Source organism: Copadichromis virginalis, linkage group LG1 (assembly GCF_057382275.1).
Source record: "Copadichromis virginalis isolate Kocher_CV1m ecotype Utaka linkage group LG1, C_Virginalis_male_GT1.1, whole genome shotgun sequence".
In the NCBI taxonomy this organism is placed as follows: domain Eukaryota; kingdom Metazoa; phylum Chordata; class Actinopteri; order Cichliformes; family Cichlidae; genus Copadichromis; species Copadichromis virginalis.
Genome location: NC_140618.1, coordinates 2,081,748 through 2,102,036, shown reverse-complemented (window position 1 = coordinate 2,102,036; position 20,289 = coordinate 2,081,748). Strand labels below are relative to the sequence as shown.

The window sequence follows — 20,289 nt, the reverse complement described above, 5'->3', positions numbered from 1 at the left end:
TCCTCTCTGCTGTGACTCTGACTGACTGCACGAGCTAAATACACCCAGAACTGGACCCTGGAGGCAGCATCGTGTCAGCAAATCACAGGAAAACTCAACAAGCTCAAAGTGCTGTTTGAAGAAAAAAACCCTGTAACACGTTCTCATGTTGGATGCTTTCAATTCTGAGAAGTGGGAAACACTAGACTTTATTTTGAAAAGCCAGTAAATCTGTATGCTCCTTTTGTCACCTTAAGTCTTTTATTTTGACATTTTAGGAAACTTCAATGTGTCCTTCGACTCTCTGAGGACTTTAATTTTGAAACTCAGACACATCATGAGCCTGTAGCATGTGCTACCTACCGTTTGGGAAATCCTTAAAACTGTCATTAAGATTTGACACACACCTCAAATAGGCTCATTTTACCATGCAGATGCTTTTATTTTTGGATAAAGGTAAACATCAATAGTTCACATTTATTGTCCTGTGGGTTTTATTTTGAAAAGCAAATTCTTACAAACTGGAAAGCATCCTGTTAACTTGCTGTAAATAACTTGGAGCTTATATTTTGAATTTGTGAGCCACTCCGAGCATCTTGTGACTTCCTGAAGCAAACACGAAGCTTCCAGAGTTCACTCAAATTAAAAAATATCACATGATAAATAAATCATGTCAACGATTAGTCAGAATCAGACTGACTGGCCTGTCAGCTAGCGCAGCTCTGCTACCTGTCAGAGTGCTGCAGCAGAGCTCCATCTTTGCTCCAGCTGATTTTGGGAGGCGGGGATCCCTCCGCAGGGCACCGGATGGTCAGCGACCGTGTGGCGTTGGTGAGGAGCGCGCTGTGTCCGATACTGATGTCGATGTTCTTCTGAAAGGTGGATGGGACGCTCTGCTGCTGTCTGATGATCGCTGGTCTCTTTGCTACCGTCTCCAGTGGAGAGTGCTCGGACCAGTTGGGCAGTCGGTCTGTGGACGGACCAGGAAGCAAAAAGAAAAAAGGTTATCCTGAGAAAGGAGGCCGAGGAAGGTCAGCCAATGACACGGAGAGACGCCTGATGGGGTTGCATCAGCAATCACAACAAACACGGAGCACTTTATTAGGAACACCTGTATACCTGCAGTGCAGTTCAATCAGTCATGTAGATAAACGTCAGGGAGTTCACATCAAGCCTCAGAATCACTGAAAATGTTTCTGGCAGGATGAGTGTTGGTGCCAGACGAGCTGACCGCAGTCTGGTACTGATGATCTCACCACAGAAACCCACCCACCGACCAACTAACCTCTTTCCTTCTCACCTTCCTTTAGTCCCTTTTCCTTCAATTGTCTTTCCTGCTCCCTTGTTCTTTATTTTTTTCTTTTCTATCGACAAACTTTTTCATGAAAGACATGAAAAAGTGTTGGAAGAAAGACACTGCCTGCACAGTGTGGTCGGCTGGGTCTCTGCTTACCTTTAGCTTGTCCTCCTCTCCTCGTGGTTCTGGTCCAGAGCTGGGCAGGAGACATGTGTGTCAGCAGGGAGGAGATGAGCTCTGAGGCCTGCTCCTGCTGGATCTCTCCTCTATCAGCCTGCAGCGTGACATTGATCAGTCTCTCCTCCACCCGTGGCTGCAGGGAGGCCTCCTGTCCGCCAGCGGGCACCAGAGAAACCCGGGCCCCAGGTCGGATCGTCTTCAGGACTGAGTCGTGGCTGTAGCAGCTGGGCAGCATCTCCTCCCAGTCGGGTCCGGGAGCAGGCGGTCTACCCGCCGAACTGCCGTCACCGCCTATCAGCTGGAGAGTGAAAATGTCTGAGGCGGGTCCTGCCACACATTTGTACACCCCGGTGTCCTCTGGCTCCAGGAACTGGATCTTCAGAGAGCCGGACTTGGTGACGCCCAGGCGCTGGGAGCTGGGTAAGGCGCTGCCATCTTTGAGCCAGCGGATGTAGGCTTTGGGGAACCTTCTGACAGGGCATTTGATGACCACAGAGGTGTTGGGTAAAAGATAGGCGTGGCCACCAACGGTCAGGTGGAGACGCCTCTCTTTACGGGTCTGGATGTAGATGTTGTGCGTGCTAATGAGAGCGGGACACTGTTTGATCCCCTCCTCATAGCCTCTAGTCTTTGCAGGGCGTCTCACCGGCTGCTTGACCTGGTTCTTCACAGCAGCTTTTCGCGAGTCTTTGGGTCTCATCTGCTTCTTGTGCTCTGTTAGGAATCAAAGAGAGACGACATTTCTTCTCAATATGGTGAATATTTTCAACAAACGTTTAAAGTTTGAGAAACTTCAGAGGAACAATTCATCTTTTTTAGAGGTCACCACAGTGGATCAGCTGCCTCCACCTGCTCCACCCTCCTCTGTCACACCAACCCTCTCCATGTCCTCATTCACTACATCCATGAACCTCCTCCGTGTCTTCCTCTTTTCCTCCACCCTGGCAGCTCCATCTTCTGTCCAACACATCCACCATCCAGGGCAATATTTCCTCTCCCACTAAAAGCTGAAATGCTGCTGTACCTGTTCTGGTTCCAACAAAGTTCATTTGACTTATTGATTTCTAATCTTTCAAGCTAATTATGGACATTTTTTTCTTCATTTATGTTTCTACTTTGAAATGATGATGAAATGATGTCAGTGCATGAAACAGTCGAACCAGAATAAGGACAGGTGTTTCCTTATAAAAACACTACATTACTCTTACAGGAAGAAGCTCCTCCTTAAAATAAAATAAACCTTCAGTGACGGCTGCTGCAGTATTTTCAGGGCTCCTGGTCTTCCTCAGGTGTCTGAACATCATCTGATTTAAAGAAGTGGTAACAAGGCAACAAGAGTGGGCGACTTATCCAATGAAACCACTGATTGTATATAAAACAGACACAGTGCAGTCAGCCGCTGGTTTTGTGACGCTGTATTTCAGCGGCTGCTGTGTTGTTTGTTTGGAGCCTAACCTGATCGTGTTTGGATGTGGTGGTGGAGTGCTAAGTGAGGCACAGGTGCTGCAAATGAAATGCACTCAATCAGCTGATCATCAACGGTGCGAGTGTCTCTGTAAAGAGCAGTTCTGACACTTTGCTGGTCTGCAGGTGTGTTAACACAACGCCAAGGAGCACAGACGCCAGCAGAGTTCTTAGACAATCAAACTTCACAATCACTTTGAGTTTCTATTGAATAAATAATGACATGGCCTGGCTGGGCTCCTTCCGGGGGGTGGGATGCCCTCAGGCCTCTGGGCCTGAAGCTCGGTCCTCTCTGGCACAGCTGGCTGCCAGCAGAGCCCGCGGGCACGCCACTGCAACCCCCTCTGGCCTCTGCTCCGTAGCTGCGGGGTGACCTCTCCTTTGGGGCTCCACTCAGCTCTTCCCAGGAGGGTGGCACAGTTCCCCCCCTTTGGTGGTCCTCCTCGGGTCCTTGTACTCTGGGGCCTCTGGATGTCGAGGGCCTGGATCTCCTCCATACCTGCTTCATACCCTGGAGGACGGGGCTGTGGCTCCCCACACTCCCTAGCAGATCGTTACATGGAGAAACCTTTGGAATGCAAGCATGCTGATCCACACAGGTATGCACACAGGTGTACACATGGGTATTCACAGACGCGGACTACAGCTTTCTTGGCTGCTGCCTCAAAGCACATTGTGCGCTGTCTATCTTGCGTGCTGCACAATATCGTTTATTATTTAGTATCTACTGATATCTACTGCTAGCTAGTTTATTGTGATGGTGCTGTTTTTTTTATTATGTTGCTCTTTGTTGTTTGCTTTCTCTTCTGTTTTTTTTCTCCATACAGGTGATCCAGGTGTTTTGTTTTTATTCTCTCTTCTCCCCTTTCTCACCGTCTCTTCTCCCCTTTGGTTTTCTTTCTCTCCCTCTCTTTCTTTCATTCTTTCTCCCTGTCCTATCCCCCAGTCATGTCTGTCCCGTTTGTAGCAACTGAAAATAAAATAAATTCTTAATTATAATAAAGGTCAATCAAATGGACCAATATGGCAAGGCCATGATGATCCACTTGGTAAAATAAATCCGCTTGGCATCTTTCTTGGCCTTAAGACAACAATTCTGATGCTAAAGATCCAAACGGGGCACAAAAAAAAAAAAAGAAAAAAAAAGAATAAATAATGACATACGTTAAGGTGTCATGTGTAATTCATCTCAGGTTATATTTTTCTGAGGACTAGAAGAAGTAGAAGGTCCACCTGACAGCCACCTGCCCCTCTCATTGGCTCCTCTGCAACGAGGCGCCAGCTGTTCGCTCACAGCTTTGAGTGTTTGAGTGAGAAGCGCGAACACAAGTCCATTAGTTCAAGAGGCAGGATGTGCTCATGTCTTTGTTGGTAGATGAGAGCATTTTGAAGATGTTTGCTGCTCAGCAACATGACTCATTCTCCGCTGCTGAACTTGGGAGTGGGAGGAGTCAGGAGTCACACCTCATGTTATGTCTAGGACACCCTTGACACGCCCCCTCGGCTGGGGGCGTAACAGGACGTCTCCAACATGAACATCATGTTGTTTTCAGCAAGACTTGAAACTAAAGACAGAAAGACGCATCTGCTGCGTCTGCATCTGCTGCGTCTGCATCTGCTGCGTCTGCATCTGCTGCGTCTGCATCTGCTGCGTCTGCATCTGCTGCGTCTGCATCTGCATGTGAAAAGTGATGTTGAAGCCTCAGTAAACAGCGACAGCCCGCCTCGGCTGGTTCATGGGGAGCTGGTAGCTTCCTTTATCTAACACCGGCGATATGTACATATGTAGTAAAGCTATTGTTGTGACTCTGACATTAATGAGTCACTCACTGAGTTTAAACTTTACTTTAACAGCTGAGTAACACTGCGCGTTACTGCGTTCTTTCAGAGGTCTTACCCAGAACCTCCGCAGTCATCTCAGTGACCCACGGTGATGAGGTATGTGTTTAGGCTCAGAGGCCCTCTGTGTTTATTTGAATTCCCGACTGTACTTTAGTTAACATCGAGCAGGACGGCTAAGTGGATTCCTCAGAGCTTGCGGGGGGAACACGGGTCAGGCCGCGTGACACCTCTGCGTCAGCTAAAAGCAGAGTACGTCCTAACAAGTACGAGCAGTTTGGGTCTCTGTGAGTGATGATGGTTATAAACCACGCTGATCGATGGTCATACTCAGGGCATGAGAAAATGCAAACACCTCCCTCTGAAAGGGACCCGGATTTTTGCTTTACACCATTAACTCAAATAAAAGCTGTGAGCTGACGGCACAGACGCCGATACAATGAGCACGATCAGTGAAACAGAAGAGGACATTCTGACTTTTGATATTCGGTCATGCTGAGCAGGGCAGGACTCTGAAACAGTGGGCCGAGCGGCCGTGCACAGATCTACGACTGAGCGCTGAGACCGGATTCATCACATTATGTCTGCTTTGGATTTGTGACCTCAGGAAAGTCTTTTCTTTCTTTGTAGTAAAAACAATTTGTCTGCACTGAGTCCTCAGACTACAGCACGAGTTAGCGTTTAGCACTTCCTGTTCTCATGTCCTGAAGTTCTTGTTTGTTTTTAGACAAGTGAAATATGTTCTGCGATTAAAAGAAGATCCAATCAGACCATCAGTAAAAGCCCCACTAAAGGTTTTATATGTTCCAACAGGGGTGTGTCTAAAGCAGGGCAAGGGGTGACACCCTCTCCTGAAAATGTGGAGCCCCTCCATTAACACCTGTGGACTAGAGTGCTGTTTATTCTACACGTCCAACGCTGCTGGAGGAGAGCAGCAAGAGACGGAGGTGAGGTTTACAAGATGGTAGTGAGGATTGCTGTGGTGGATGGTTGGAGACGTGTCGCTGAGGAAAAGACAGGCTGAGCTGAAGATGTTCAGATGTTGATCAGGAGGGAGACAGGAAATGAGTCCATCAGAGGGACAGCTCAGAGTCAGGCTGAGAGGGGGTGGAGGATGAAGATGGAGCTGCCAGGCAGGAGGAGAAGAGGATGAGCTCACAGGAGGTTCATGGATGTAGTGAAGGAGGATGCTGGGACAGGAGGAGGTGGAGGCAGATGATCCACTGTGTAAGTTTAGCCCGTGATCAAACACATCAGCCATCTGGGTTAAAGAGTGAAAATTATAACGAAAAACAAAATGCATTTTAAAGTTTGGTTAAAGCCCAATGTGCAGCTCAGAGTTGGCAGCTGCAGATCTGCCAGGATGCAACGCTGTGCTGCAGCTCTGCTCAGCAGGACACTTTAAAAGGATTCGGGTTATTTGGCCTGTTTGCTGCAGGCGACGTCTGCAAAAACAAAACAGGTCCTGTGGAAGATATTTCTTTATGCTCAACACGGAGAAAATATTCAACTGATGAAAAAAAACTGCATGCAGCCGCATTTCAATCTACACGAGGTAACTAGGTTATAAAATATAAATGTCATTCGATCCGTGTAAAGTTCAGCCGGTCAGGAAAAGACACTCGTCAGCCTTGATAACTTTTAGCCGAGCAAAATATCACAGATCCACACGGAGGTTACCGTCCAGCCAGCAGGCTGCACACATCGCTGCGACGAATCCTTCATTTTGTTGTTGTGCACACGCAGTACGTCTTCAAGTGTTTCCTGACCTCTGTGAAGAAAGAGCCTCGATCACGTGCTTCATCTCTAACACTGAGCCCGGCCGTCGTCCTTTAAACTGGCTCCGCCTCTGTCGCCTGACCACGACGCCGCACCTCTGCCCTTAGTTCGGGGAGACACCAGCAGATTCAGACGCACCGCGAGGACAGGAAGCCCGCCTTCGATTTCCAGCAGATGTTAGATGATACTGTAGTTGATGCTGTCAGGATGCTGCTGCTGCTCGCTTCACGCCCCAAATCAAAAATGGAGGATGCTGCGAAGCGGCTCGTGGTGCTGCGAAGCGGCTCGTGGTGCTGCGATGTCTCTGATACTGCCAGAAAGGTTTTTCATGACATCAGAAACCTGTCAAACATCTACAAACAGGATGATTACACGGCTTGTTGAACGGCTCTTTGCTAAAATGTCGTGGAGTTCATCACCTGACAGAGTCAGACTGTCCACACTTGAAAGGACACAGACGACCTTTAACAGCTCGTGAAGGATTCTCTGGAGCGCTGGGTGCTTTTCTCCTGATCCGCCTCTGATGATCAAAGAAACGATTAGTGAGACTGGCCTCCCGCTGATCCAGCGTAGCACTGACAAAGCCCCACCCCCGTCCTGTGTGACAGATATCACAGCTCGCAATGTTTCCAACTGCCGTCACTTTCTCTAACCATACGGTGACTGAACGTTTGTTACAGCTGCAGCGAGGCCGGCTGGACCAAAGTCTGCAGGATGGGAGCATTGACGTGCAAATTCATTTGCAGTAGTTTCACCGCTGGCATCCCGGCTCTCTGCAGCACAAGCTTCCCTCCTCAGTGAGCTGCAGCGACCACGGCGGCAGCCCCGGGTCTCAGCAGGTCTCTCTCTGCTTTTCCTCCAATTCTTTCCATTCAATTATTAAACACATTGAAATTAATGAGAGGGGGAATTACGGCAGTTGCAACTTGCATGCTCCACGTTTTGAGGTTTCAGAGTTGTTCCAAAACCATTTTTAGATCGTCCCGTTTGAGTTTCAGCTTCTTCTTCTCGGGTGGTGATTCAAGCAGGCGCACAAGTTCTGGGCAGAACTGCTCAACCGTCAGACGAGCACCTCTGAAGCAGCCGACGGCTAATTTGCACTAAAGCGTCGTTTCAGCACGGCGTGATCGCACGCAGGACGTGAACATCTGTGCCAGGCGACACACTGAGAGAAGATGCATGTCTGCATGATCACCATCACTGTCTGAGAGTTCAATCGTGACGCTGTCAGGTGTGAGTCTGCCCATAAAGTCACCTGCTTTGACTCGAACACATCTCCTCTGCATCGCGTCCACACAGCTTCCACTGCAGCTGCTGCCGTTACATCGCTCGTGGTTCTTATCTTCTAAACTGACCTGAGGTCTGTGTGAAGGAGCCGTGTGTTTGGTTCCCTGATCAGCTGCTTGCATCTCTCCTTTCTCATCCCTGACCAAAATAAAGAAAATAAACAACCTGAACAATATGAAGAACATTATCTGTCCGTGTGTTCCTACAGGCTGAAACGCAGGAATCATTCTCTGCGAGAGGAAGACGTTTAACAGGCAGCTGTTACGTATTCTGTTGTTACTGATGGTGCTCCAGTTACAGTAAAAGCAATAAAAAACAGAGTGAAGGTCATATTCACTGAAACAAAATGTCATGTATTCACTAAATGTCCCACCCTCCAGTTTACATGGAAATATAATCTCTCCCTCCCTGCAGAGGAAAGTCAGAGAGCTCATTAGAGCAGCTCGTTTTCACAGTGCTGGGCTGTTTGTTCAGTTCTTCCCTAAAAGCTCAGAAGGATATTATAAACAACAATTCCACACACAAAAGGAAACATTCCCACACACAGTAGCAGGTTTTCCTGTCAGCACCCTGCGGCCAGTCTGAAAAAATGCAAAACGTCCGTCAGATCTAACAGAAGCAACGAGAGTCCAACAAATCTCACGGCACAGATGTGTGGGAGCTTTTTCTGTGGCCCTGCTCTCAGATGAGAGCGGCAGCAGTCTGTCTGGTCCTCTCATCAAGTTAAGAACATGTAGAGTTTAAGGCTTCTGAGGCGGGCGGTGCAAAAAGCTTTGGTGAGCGCCACGTCGTGCCAGTCTTATTCACCAGATCTACTGCAACTTCGTTCACTTCAGCTTTGTTCACGCCTGAGCAGATCCAGGACACAACGGCGAAGAAGAGAGATCTGAAAAGAGCAGAAGCTGTCCGTGCACACCTGAGAAGATGATCTCTAAAAGGAGGACGGCCATGTTTGAATCAGGTAAGGTTTATTTATATGAGCTGATTCTCAGAACTCCTTAAACATTTCATACATGACATCATGTTTATATCGAGTCACCTCGAGCATCTGTTTGCTCTGAAGACACCGGGACTCTTCCACTGACCCGGCCTCGGCCTTCGTTCTGATTAGGCGGTAATATCCGAGGCGGCAGCTGGAAAAAACATTTCCTGAAACACACGTGGACTCTCAGGACTCACTGCGACATTTGCGAGGCATTAAGTCACGTGTTGTGCAGCGTGCAGGCGAGTCGAGTCGCGGAGGATTAGAAAAACAGATCAAACGGTGACTCTGATGTTGGACCAACACCGAGGCGTTTATTTCACACAGACGTCAGCGAGCGGCGTCTCCTGCAGCTTGGCCGCAGTCATCACGTGAAGTCATCGGCACTCACTGAGCAGCTGCTGAACCCGATGCGTGATTTTCACATAGGCTTCCCACACAGCATACGTGCACGCATATGGCAAAGCACAGCACGCTGTGTTAGCGTGAAGATTGGCCAGTCCGAGTTCCCTTCAAGCATTCAGAGAGTAAACACGATGGCCTGATACACTGCTGTAAACACTGCTCAGAGGCCCGAGGGTGAGACTGTTTCACCAAGCTGTAATCTGCCATGTCCCAGCGACAGTCCTCCTCACAGAGAGTTTATATCGCAATAAACAACATCCATCCACCCTTTTCTGTCACATCAGGTTCTCACATCACCAGTTGACCTGTTTGGCTCTGATGCACACACGAGGACGACACGCAAACACCACGCAGAAAGCCTCTGGGCAGATGGTGGATTCAAACCCAGGACCTCGAGCTACCCACTGCCGCCCCGGTCCTCATCCATGAAAAACATATTCCACCTGACCCGTCACAATCAGCTGATTTGTATTAAAGGAAGCACTGACAAATCTAACCTTCGTACTGAGATATCAGCATGCTTTCAGAGTTTCAGGCCCTGTACGTAGAGGGGGGTAAAATTCAGCATCATCTGTGGATACTGGAGATATTTTGACGTGGCAGAAATCACGGCAAGAAGCAAAGAAAAACACATCTACTGATCAGATGGATGGCGGTTCAATCCCTGACTCTGGTCAGATACCAAAGTGTCCTTGAGCAAGACACTGAGCCCAGAGTTGCTCCCGATGCGTTCACTGAGTGTTACACAGAAAGCACTTACACACTTAGACACAAACTCCTTCTGTGAAAGTCAGACACATGAACAGGTTGCTGGTGTACCTGAGGCTTCTGTTTAAGACTACCGTCACCCAGCCATCCTGTTACCCAGCTGCTCAGGTCAGTCTGCCGGGGGACAGCTAGCGGGGCCTACGCTACCACCGGCTACAGGGGCCTGGCTAGCTAAGGGTTTTTCAGTGGTGTGAATCCGAGTCTCCCATTCAGTGATGCTGGCCTCTAGAGCTGCAAATAGACTACATTTATAACAAGTATCATTACTGCTAAAGGAGGTGGAGGAGTAACTACACACCTGACACAATGAGCAGGAGGGACAGGTGAAAAGGCCATGCTGCTAGCGAGCCGGCTAAGCTAAGCTAAGCTAAGCTAAGCTAAGCTACGCTAGCCGAACCCTGTCACTGTAAATTAGTGAGTGAACACACAGAGTGGGCTTCGGATGAAACACCTGAAGATTAGACTATGAAATAAGAAGTTATCTGTAAGTTTTTAATTAAACTGGCTACACAAAAACACTGTGTTGGAACAGGAACAGGAAGTGATACGCAGAGAGAGCGAACACCAAGTGACAGCGCCACCCAAAGGAGACCACCAAAAGAGCGGTTCCGTGCACTCTGTGTATGAATGGGTGAATGAGGTTTGTTGAGTGCTCATCTAGAGCAGTAAAGCGCCGTCTAATAACCAGTCTATGTGAATTAAAGTGACTGATGTAACTGGCGTGTCACCTGCCTTTGCCCAAGGCAAAGCAGGTGAAACAGCCTGAACACGAGTGTGTGCGTGTAATAAATGTGCATTAAATCAGGCATCAAACCCAGTGTCCCGCACAGATGGTCACAGGAAAAGTGTCTTTTCCACAGGACGGACGTGTTTGTGTGCTCTTACTGGGACAGGCCATCATGCGGCAGGTTCGTACGAGCGGCGGGGACGGTAAACCCGAGCACTGCTCCCTCGCCACCGTCACCTGACGGCCCGCCGCCGTCAGCTGGAGGCACAGCAGCTCCCGGCGCTGGATCCCCAAACCGCAGGACACGGAGCACTGCAGAGGAACATTAGACACGGCAGAAAGGTTCATGACAGATCTGCAGGACCCCGGCTGGGTCACACTGGCTGATTCTCCTGTCAGGTGTGGTTAAAGTGAGGGAAGAAGGAATTTATTCATTGGAATATTTGATATGCCCGGCACATTACTGTCCTATATTACTGTCCATAGATAGTTTAATGAAGGTGGTAACATATGCCCTGTAGAGAGAATAGACTCAGATTCTATTATTTTATTCCATTGATCAACACTAGGAGGACCAGGCTTCTACCTTTCTACCTTTAAAACCCACCACCAGCCAAATGGCTGGTAGGCTTTTAGCTAAGCTTTAGCTTCAGCCAAGTGGAAGCTAAATTGGCTAGTCATTCATATGTAAATTAGGTTGTTAGCTGGGAATTCTGGAGGGAGGGGAGTGGGGGTGTGTGGATGAGGGGGTGGGGGAGCTGCTAAAAGCTGTGCACTTCCTTTTGTGTTTCATCTTGATGCATTCTCAATCATCCAGGGAAATAAATCTCCAAAAGTCACCAACTTGGAGTGTTTCAGTTTGCCATCTTAGGGAGAAATCAACACACATGGGTGTATTTCCTTTGTTGCTGAGATTTATTGATAAAAACAGTACAAAAAACCAACCATTTGTACACATATTTACAAATAATAATAAAAAGTGAGTGAGTACATTTCAACATTTTCAGCAATCACTCACAATCCTGGCACTGCCATGGTATCTGTAGTCTGCATTTACCACATGTGTATCTGTAGCAGTGAACACATCGCACAGTGGCATGATTGTTCTTGCATTTGTGTTTGACCTGACACATGGCTCTTTTTCCAGGACTAGGTGTGGAGGGTTGTGTCCGAAGCAACTGTTCTTTTCTTGCCTTCTTCTCAGCTACATGAGAGTGAGCCAACTCTCTTGCAAGCTCCACCACATTTACATATGAATGACTAGCCAATCCACTAGTGGATTGAGGAATTTCCCTGCGAATCTTGTTGACTGTGCCGAGGATGGTGGTTTTCAGTCTAAGAAGTTTTTGCACAAGTGAAAGCGATGTGAAAAAATTGTCCGTGGTAACATTTCTGCCCTTGTCTAGGAATGGTTCCATCAGCCTCATTACTACATTTTCAGAAAGTCTCTCCCCAGTGGGACGATTGGGGTCCTTGCCAAGATATGGGAAGACATTGCAAATGTACTTGGATTTTAGGTCGCAAGCCACCCAAAACTTGATCCCAAACTTGTCAGGTTTACTTGCAATATACTGCAGGAAACAGCACCGAGTCTTTGATGGGAAAAGCTGTTCATCAACGGTGATATGTAGACCAGGGTTGTAGCACGTGATGCAGTTGGTGACCAATGATCCCCACACACTGGAAATTGCAGCGAACTTATCAGTCTTTGCTCGATTTGCTCCATTGTGGCATCAATCAGACCACTGGTATAATGTTGAAATGTACTCACTCACTTTTTATTATTATTTGTAAATATGTGTACAAATGGTTGGTTTTTTGTACTGTTTTTATCAATAAATCTCAGCAACAAAGGACCTACACCCATGTGTGTTGATTTCTCCCTAAGACGGCAAACTGAAACACTCCAAGTTGGTGACTTTTGGAGATTTATTTCCCTGGATGATTGAGAATGCATCAAGATGAAACACAAAAGGAAGTTCACAGCTTTTAGCAGCTCCCCACCCCCTCATCCACACACCCCCACTCCCCTCCCTCCAGAATTCCCAGCTAACAACCTAATATACATATGAATGACTAGCCAATTTAGCTTCCACTTGGCTGAAGCTAAAGCTTAGCTAAAAGCCATTTGGCTGCTCTCCGGGTTTTAAAGGTAGAAAAAGCCAAATGGCAGTCCGTGGTGATGTAAGTGTTGAGCTGGCAGAATAGAGCTGGTCTGTTTGTGAGTGTAAGGCTAATGTTGGTCCTTCTCTGTTAACATTATATAACTTTAGGTTGTTGCACAGTGAGAAATGGTTCATGTTATAAAGTTACATTATGAGTTTTAGAAAGTTGGTACCAGGTGTGTGTTTTCCCCCCAGTAGGCGGGCGTCAGGTATACTGGTGTAGGACCTTCAGTACATATCGAGCTCAGCACACCCACATCTGGCTCTAGTTACCTCAAACATCTGCAATCAGATGGTTTTCAGTGGCCCAGTCTACCTGCCAGTGTGTTAGCATAAATAAAGTGGGAGGATACGGCAAAACCTGAAATCATGAAAAAGTGACTGATTTGTTCCTGGACTCAGATTTGTACTTTTTTGGCAGACAGCACTTCTTTGAAGCTGTGTTTTATTGGCCTGAAACAGTTTTGTCCCAGCTGTTATAGTTCATCTGGTTAAGCTATAGCAAACTGTTCACATGTCTGTTCCATTTATTCATTTTTAATGTGAATCGGTGTATTTATAGTATTAGTGTTTATAATTTGTTGCCTTTCTTGTTCTTTAAGCTCTTTCCTCCCGTTTATTTTCTTTCCGCTCGCTGTCTGAGTTTGATGTCTGCAGAACGGTTGCCTGCTTCTCTAACTGCAAAACAAATCTACCTGAGGGGCTGAACCTGAACCAGCCTGGCTCTTCAGCAGGAATGTGTTACCATGGCAACCACCAAAATTGATTTGTAAAAAAAAAATCAAAACGTATCGACCATATTTTAACCCGAATCACTGAAATACTGAGGCAAGCAGCTTCAAGTTACTCGACTTCCTGCTATCACTGAGACACAGGAAGGCAGCTGTAGGTTTTCTCTAACAGCAAGCACAGGAAACAGGCAGGAATATAACGCTGATGTGCAAATTTCATGTACGGAGAAAAAGCTCACGCTCCTTTTTTAGGATGACATCACTATATCAATGTTTGCAAGCAAACAAGCAAAGGGTTTCTTACCAGTGCTCGTGAAGAAAAGACAAAGACCACATGTGATGGTTTCATGCTTAATGGTCTTGTCTCTCCAAAACAAGCTCCAGGCTGGGTTTGTGAGTCCTAACCCTGCTCGCCTGCACAGACCTCTGGTTGGTCAGGCCTGCCTCTAAGCACGCTTCCTGCCCATCTACTGCACTCTGATTGCTGCTGAAGCCGTTTAATCTAACTCTAATTAAAGACACTGGCAGTACAATCCAGCTGCAGCTTAAATCAGACGTTGCACAATATGAAAAAACAATATGACATTTCTGCACTGTGTGCTCACCTTTCCCCATTCTCCTCCTGCTGTGTAGGGCACACAGTCCATATTGCCACAGCCTCTGTTTGTAGCGGGCTTGGTTACCTGGCAGGCGTCGTCCCCCAGCCACCTGTAGGCCCCCGTGGACAGGAGCTGCTTACAGTACACCTTCCGCACCTGAACACCATCACCACAGGTCTGGGAGCACTGGAGGGAGGAAGCAGAAGAAGAGCGAGGAGGTAGAAAGACAGGGCATTAATCACCCTCCGTACACACACGCTCAGAAAGTCCGTACCTGCTGCCAGGCCTCGGTCTCCCAGGCTGGAGGACAGTCCACCTGGTTGCAGGGCTGCAGGATGGCAGGTCGGAAATCCGTGCACGCGTCCTCTGAAATAGTCTGAATATCTTGCTGGTCGACGGACAAAAGACGCATGCAAAACACGCTCCTGGTCTGTATGCCGACACCGCAGGACGCAGAGCAGCCCGTCCACGCCGTCACCTCCCACCTGGCGAGAGAGACGGAGCTTCAGACAGCGAAAGAGGCGAGCTCAATCCTTGAAGCAACAGAGTTAATCAAAGGATTAAAAGACGCCTCTGTGTCACCTTGTAAAAGTATGATCAAACACACTAGAATACTCAGGTACTGCAAATAAAGAGACGAGAGGCTTCAGGTATGTTGGCATCTCATGTGGGGGAGATGAAACACTCTCACTCTGTCCAGCATCATTTTTAGGTGCCGTTAATCACGATGCAGAGCCGTGCTGCGCGTCGGTTATGTAAAACATGTCTGATGTTGCATCAGCTGAGCACTCAAACAAAACTTCACAGATGTGTTGTGTTATGATGATGCATGCACCGCACGCACACAGCAAGCTGCAGGTGAACAACAAGCTTGTTCCTCATAAATCTGCTCTGTGCGGTCAGAAGGAGATCTCTAACTGCATGGACGGTGCTGAAGAGCCAATCAACAGCCAGACCAGAAACCTATGAGCCAATCATGTGGTTGCACTGATGCACAGGCTCACAACTGTGTGGCGGGAGGCGTGACAGTCAGTGCTCAGGTGGGAGGAGCCAGAGGCTTTGGACTGAAGCCCCACCCACCTCATTTTTAGTGTGTGAGGGGCAGCCAAACAAAATTGGCATAAAGGTAGGATGACTATAAAGGGGGAGGAGCTAAACCAAATTATACCAGACAGAGGATGAACTGAGGGGCTGCACTGAGGCCAGCATCAGATAAAGAAGGATTACTTTGAACTGTGAATCATGCAAAGCAAAGTCCATGAATCCAAATGTTGAGCCAGACATGAACAGAATATATCTGCTTGAATTTCTCACACAGAAACTTTCTTTAAAAGACTTTTATTCATCTGTGCCGTGACTAACTCCATTCACAGTTTGATGACCTCGGCTTTTCAGGTGTCTTGCCAGACATTGCACTATTCGCCTCATTTTAACTTCAGACAGATCTCTCTCTCCACACGCTGCCCGAAAACTGTGATTCTCTTAATAAAGCTGAACGACCTCTTTAAGGAGGTTTCTCTATAATTAACAGGACCTGACAAACTAATTAAAACCCCATCTGACGCTGACAGCAGTTATCTCAGAAGATGTGAGAGTAACACAAGCAAAAACTAATTGAAATGTCGCATGCATAATGATGTGGAACGCAGTGTAAATGTATGCATTTTCTATAACTGTAATAACACATTTAAAAAAGTCGTCACACTGTTTTGTGTAGAGATAATGAGCTCAGTAACATCTGGGCTTTTGCTTGGTTGACCTTATGATTTATCAGTTTGTGTCTTTTTCAAGCTCTTCTGTGTGCTTTGGCGCAGCAGGAAGAGATTTAGTTTAGTGTTGAGTTTTGCTTTGCTTCTCTCATGTCACTGCACTGATGACTCGATTGGGAAACCCTGAGGAACCGAAGCGGGTTTACACCCAGATCCCAGTTACCCACGAGCGTCAGTACTGAGCTCAGAAAGAGTGATACCTGTGTGACATGCTCCTGTGATCAGGTAACTTCTAAGATTCAGTTTTTCTCAACCACCAAATCTACACGTGTGGGGAAAGTGGAGTCACCAACATGCCCACTGTGGGCCATCGGAGCAGCTTCGGTCAGCAAGCATCACCTGAGTTGGGGAGAAGCCAAGTTGTACACTCTGCCGCAGGCATCCTGTCCTCAACATGGGACTAACAGCTATTAAGAGACTACGAGCGGCAAAGTTCCTTAAACACATCGTGACAACCAGCCTGAGACCAAGTCCTGTGCAAGACCACCAAACCATTAGACAAGCTGAACTGTCAGCTTGGAAAGGAAGCTCACCAAGAGTGAGCGACTGGTCAGGGGTTGTCAGCAAGCCAGATGGACAGCCCAGCCAGGGGAGGGATCAACAAGGTGAGGGACCAACCAGGTGAGGGACCAACCAGGGGAGGGCCCAGCATTGTGGAGCCTGATTGGCATTTGTGTTCATTTGTCTCTCTGCTGCTTTCCTGGAGGATGAAGGAACTGATCCATTAACTTCCCCCCACGTCCACCTGACCTAAATCCAACACAACACCTCTGGGATGTTATGTTTCCTCAGACCCGGAGCTCAGTGGTGCTCTGGTCCAGATCTGGGAGGACACCATCTGTTGTCACATTAGGAACATGCCCTGACATTATCAGGCTTATACACAAGCTCCCGGGGCCCTAAAAACTACTGAGTATCATTTTGAGCTGCTGCAATGAAATATGAACAAATGTGACTCGCCTGCTGCATCATTTTTTCAGCCCTCTGTATTTTGATTATTCACATTCCCAGGTCCATATCAGTATAGATATCCCGCATGATTGTTTTCACGTTGAGGTCTCACGTGTTTTCAAAGCGTTCCTTTATTTTTTTCATCACAGTATTTTTCACTTCACAGATAATGTTTTGAGCTGCTGGTCTCAGTTATTTGCTGCACAAAAACCCCAACAAGGACAAGGCTGCATAATCCACTCTCACTGTGTGGGATACAAGATTATTCCCAAATGTCCGACCTGACTGCTGACGGCGGTGGACTACAAACTACACACCGACCTCATACAGAGCGCAGGTGTCTTTATGGTGTTCTTTCAGTTCACAAGGTCAGAGAAACCACAGGGAGAGACACGAATCCCAGCTGAGGAGAATGATGTATAGCAGTCACATGCACAGGCTGAGTGGGAGAGAGTTATAGACACAGCAGAAGAGGGAATAGGGGAGGTTCTCCACCTCCCCGCGCTCTCGCTGCTGGACTCCCAAACTCAGGCAGGGGGCTACACCCCGGGAGTGAGGGGTATTACTCATGTTGTAGGGACCTAAATCTGTTCACACAATCATGTTATGAGCAGAAAAAGCAAGTCAGCAAAACATAAATCATCACATTTTAATGTGAAGACATATTTTAAGGTTAAGGTAAGTCTCCGAATGAATCTATGATGCACCGTCCTCTGAAATCGTGTGTGTGTGTGTGTGTGTGTGTGTGTGTGTGTGTGTGTGTGTGTGTGTGTGTGTGTGCGCGCGCGCCTGCACTCTGCAGCTGCTTCCTGTAAATGTCCATTAGAGGAGGAGGGAGAGATAAATCACTGCGTGTGAATCAGTTTGTAAGACTACTGGACGGGCAAACATCCATCCGGTGCCTGGAAATGTGCTGGAAACTTAGAGCTCACACACCCACTCACGCTGCTGGCTGAATATCAGGAGCACATGACGCTTGTTGGGATTCAGAAAACGGGTCATAATCAGAATATGTAATCAAAGTGTAAAACTGAGAACAATGTGAAGCAGATTTGTGTGTTTGAGATGTGTTTTTGGCTTCATCCTCTCACTAATGTTACAACAAACACATGTGAAGGCTTCTAACTGCTGTTAACGACACTGGATATACAGGATATACTGTGAGGCCACTGTGTGCTCATCATTTCCTGTGCTTAATGGCACTTTGGCAGAGCTGGACTTTGCTTACTCCATGTGTAAGGCTGTTGAAAACAGTGCAGCGCAGGCTCAGCTGGGAACCTTCTGGTCAGCCTGGTGCTGCTGGTGTGATGATGTAGAGCAGCGGTCCCTAACCCCCGGGCCAAAGGCCGGGCCGTGGCCATTTGGTGCCGGGCCGTGGGAGCTGAGGCTCGGTGTGAAATTTATGGTTTTCAGGGTTTTTATCCTTAACTCGGTTTCCCTGGGTCTTTCCCGTGTTGTAGCTGTGTGTCTTATTTTGAAAGAAATATTTGCACGTTACCATAGCGACCAGAGAGCATTAAGGGGCAGAGAGGAGGATGCATTTACATGTACACACAGGAATATGTATGTAAATACACACACGTATGTGCTCAAACAAAACAAAAATAGAAAATACATGAAATAAAATAGTCTAAATGAAATTACAATGATTAAGTCTGAAATGGAGTAGGAAGAAGTATAACATACGTATTAGTTCTATTGAATCCCACTGTTCATTGTTACCCCTGATTCCCGTCATCACTTACCCCACACAGCAAACAAGAATGAAGGACATGTATTAACTAGAGATGGCACGATACCACTTTTTTATGTCCGATACCGATATCATAAATTTGGATATCTGCCGATACCGATATGAATCCGATATAGTGTTTTTTAATCAACAAAACTGTTTTTTAAATATCTTGCTGAATTTTGTATAAGTTCATACTCAAGTTTAAAACAACAACTACACTAAAGCTATTCTGTTATACCTGTATGCAAAAAAAAAAAATTTCATAGTTCAGCAATACTGATCAATCTAATAAACTTAAACCTACACCATCCTCCCTATTCTGGTATTTTAAAGAGTACTTAGCGTAAATATTAAGCAACCTAACTAATAGGGTTCCAACTCCCAGCAACAACAAAAATAAATAAATAAAAAATAGGGAACCACCCCTCACGCTCCACCTCATGATGCTTAATCGATGTAATCAACCTTAATTTGATGCAGTGTGAAAAAAAATGCACAGAAATCAATTATTTTTCAAGAAATATTAAATAGATTCAACAGCTTTCTTCAACAAAATTGCAGACTGCACAGATGGTACCTTCCCAAAGGAAAAAGTACTATAGCTTACTAGGGTATATATATTAGACTTAATAGTCACTATATACAGTAATTGACTTCTATTCATTTTACATCAAATTAAAACTTTGGGTGTCAGATAATTATTTATTAAAAGCTCGACATTTTAAATGAGAATAAGAAAGAAAAGTATGTCTTTGTGCCCCCTTTTCCCTGTTCATGCCCTATCGGCCCCCCTGGCTAAACTTTGCTAGATCCGCCCCTGCACAGTTACCAGCGTCAGCTACGTAGAAAAAGATCCTCGAGTAGAAAGTAATATTAAATAAATTCTAACAACAGCTGATCAAGCTTAAACGTGCTGCTGTTGTTCAGCCGCTGGTTTCCTCTTTCTGGTGCAAAGTGGGCCAAAAGCAAACTAGAGACACGGAGTCGCGACAGAAAAGCCGATCAGCTGATCGTTAAGCAGTTTCATGATTGAAGTAGCAGCAAGAAGAGGCAGTCGCTTGTTAAGCTTAACGCAGGAATGCTTTACAAACATTCAGAGATGGACTTACACACTTGCTTTACTTCTCTCGGGGATAACTTTGTCGGAGATGAAATGCCGGGTTGCTAGCGAAGCTCCACATGCTATCCAGACCACCGACAGGTCCCGCATGCCACAGCCGCTCTATCACGTGATGCATACTGCTCCGACGTGCTAACGTTCTGAGGTGAGTTACGGCGTGTTGCAAGTTTTGTGAGGTGCTTTCGTGATATTTAATGGATCGGATTACATTTTTTATTTTTCTCCGATATCCGATCCAGTAATTTAGGTCAGTATCGGACCGATACCGATACGTAATATCGGATCGGTCCATCTCTAGTATTAACATAGCTACAGTGATAGATAGCATAGTTACATAAACAATGGCTCATCAACTTTATCAGTTTCACATTCTTCCAAAAGCAGTTTTCGAAACATCTTTATGAGCTGACTAATGCTTGAACGTTGCTGTAGGTCCACAGAAAAACTGTTCAAACGGCAACACAAAAGGTTTTAACCTTTGTTCGAGTCTTCAGGTTTAATTGTCCCCTTCT

General features: G+C 46.7%; 1 protein-coding gene across 2 annotated transcripts in view; it reads right to left on the bottom strand.

The window, feature by feature from the left end:
- Positions 1-20,289, bottom strand: part of adamtsl3 (ADAMTS-like 3) — a 203,279-nt gene that overhangs the window by 18,718 nt on the left and 164,272 nt on the right. For both annotated transcript variants that reach the window (XM_085468957.1, XM_085469033.1), the window contains exons 18-22: positions 14,477-14,687; positions 14,209-14,388; positions 10,866-11,019; positions 1,433-2,170; positions 709-949 (exon numbers count right to left, since the gene is read on the bottom strand). In XM_085468957.1, coding sequence (XP_085325083.1) covers positions 709-949; positions 1,433-2,170; positions 10,866-11,019; positions 14,209-14,388; positions 14,477-14,687 — 1,524 coding nt within the window. The remainder of the gene's footprint in view (positions 1-708; positions 950-1,432; positions 2,171-10,865; positions 11,020-14,208; positions 14,389-14,476; positions 14,688-20,289) is intronic.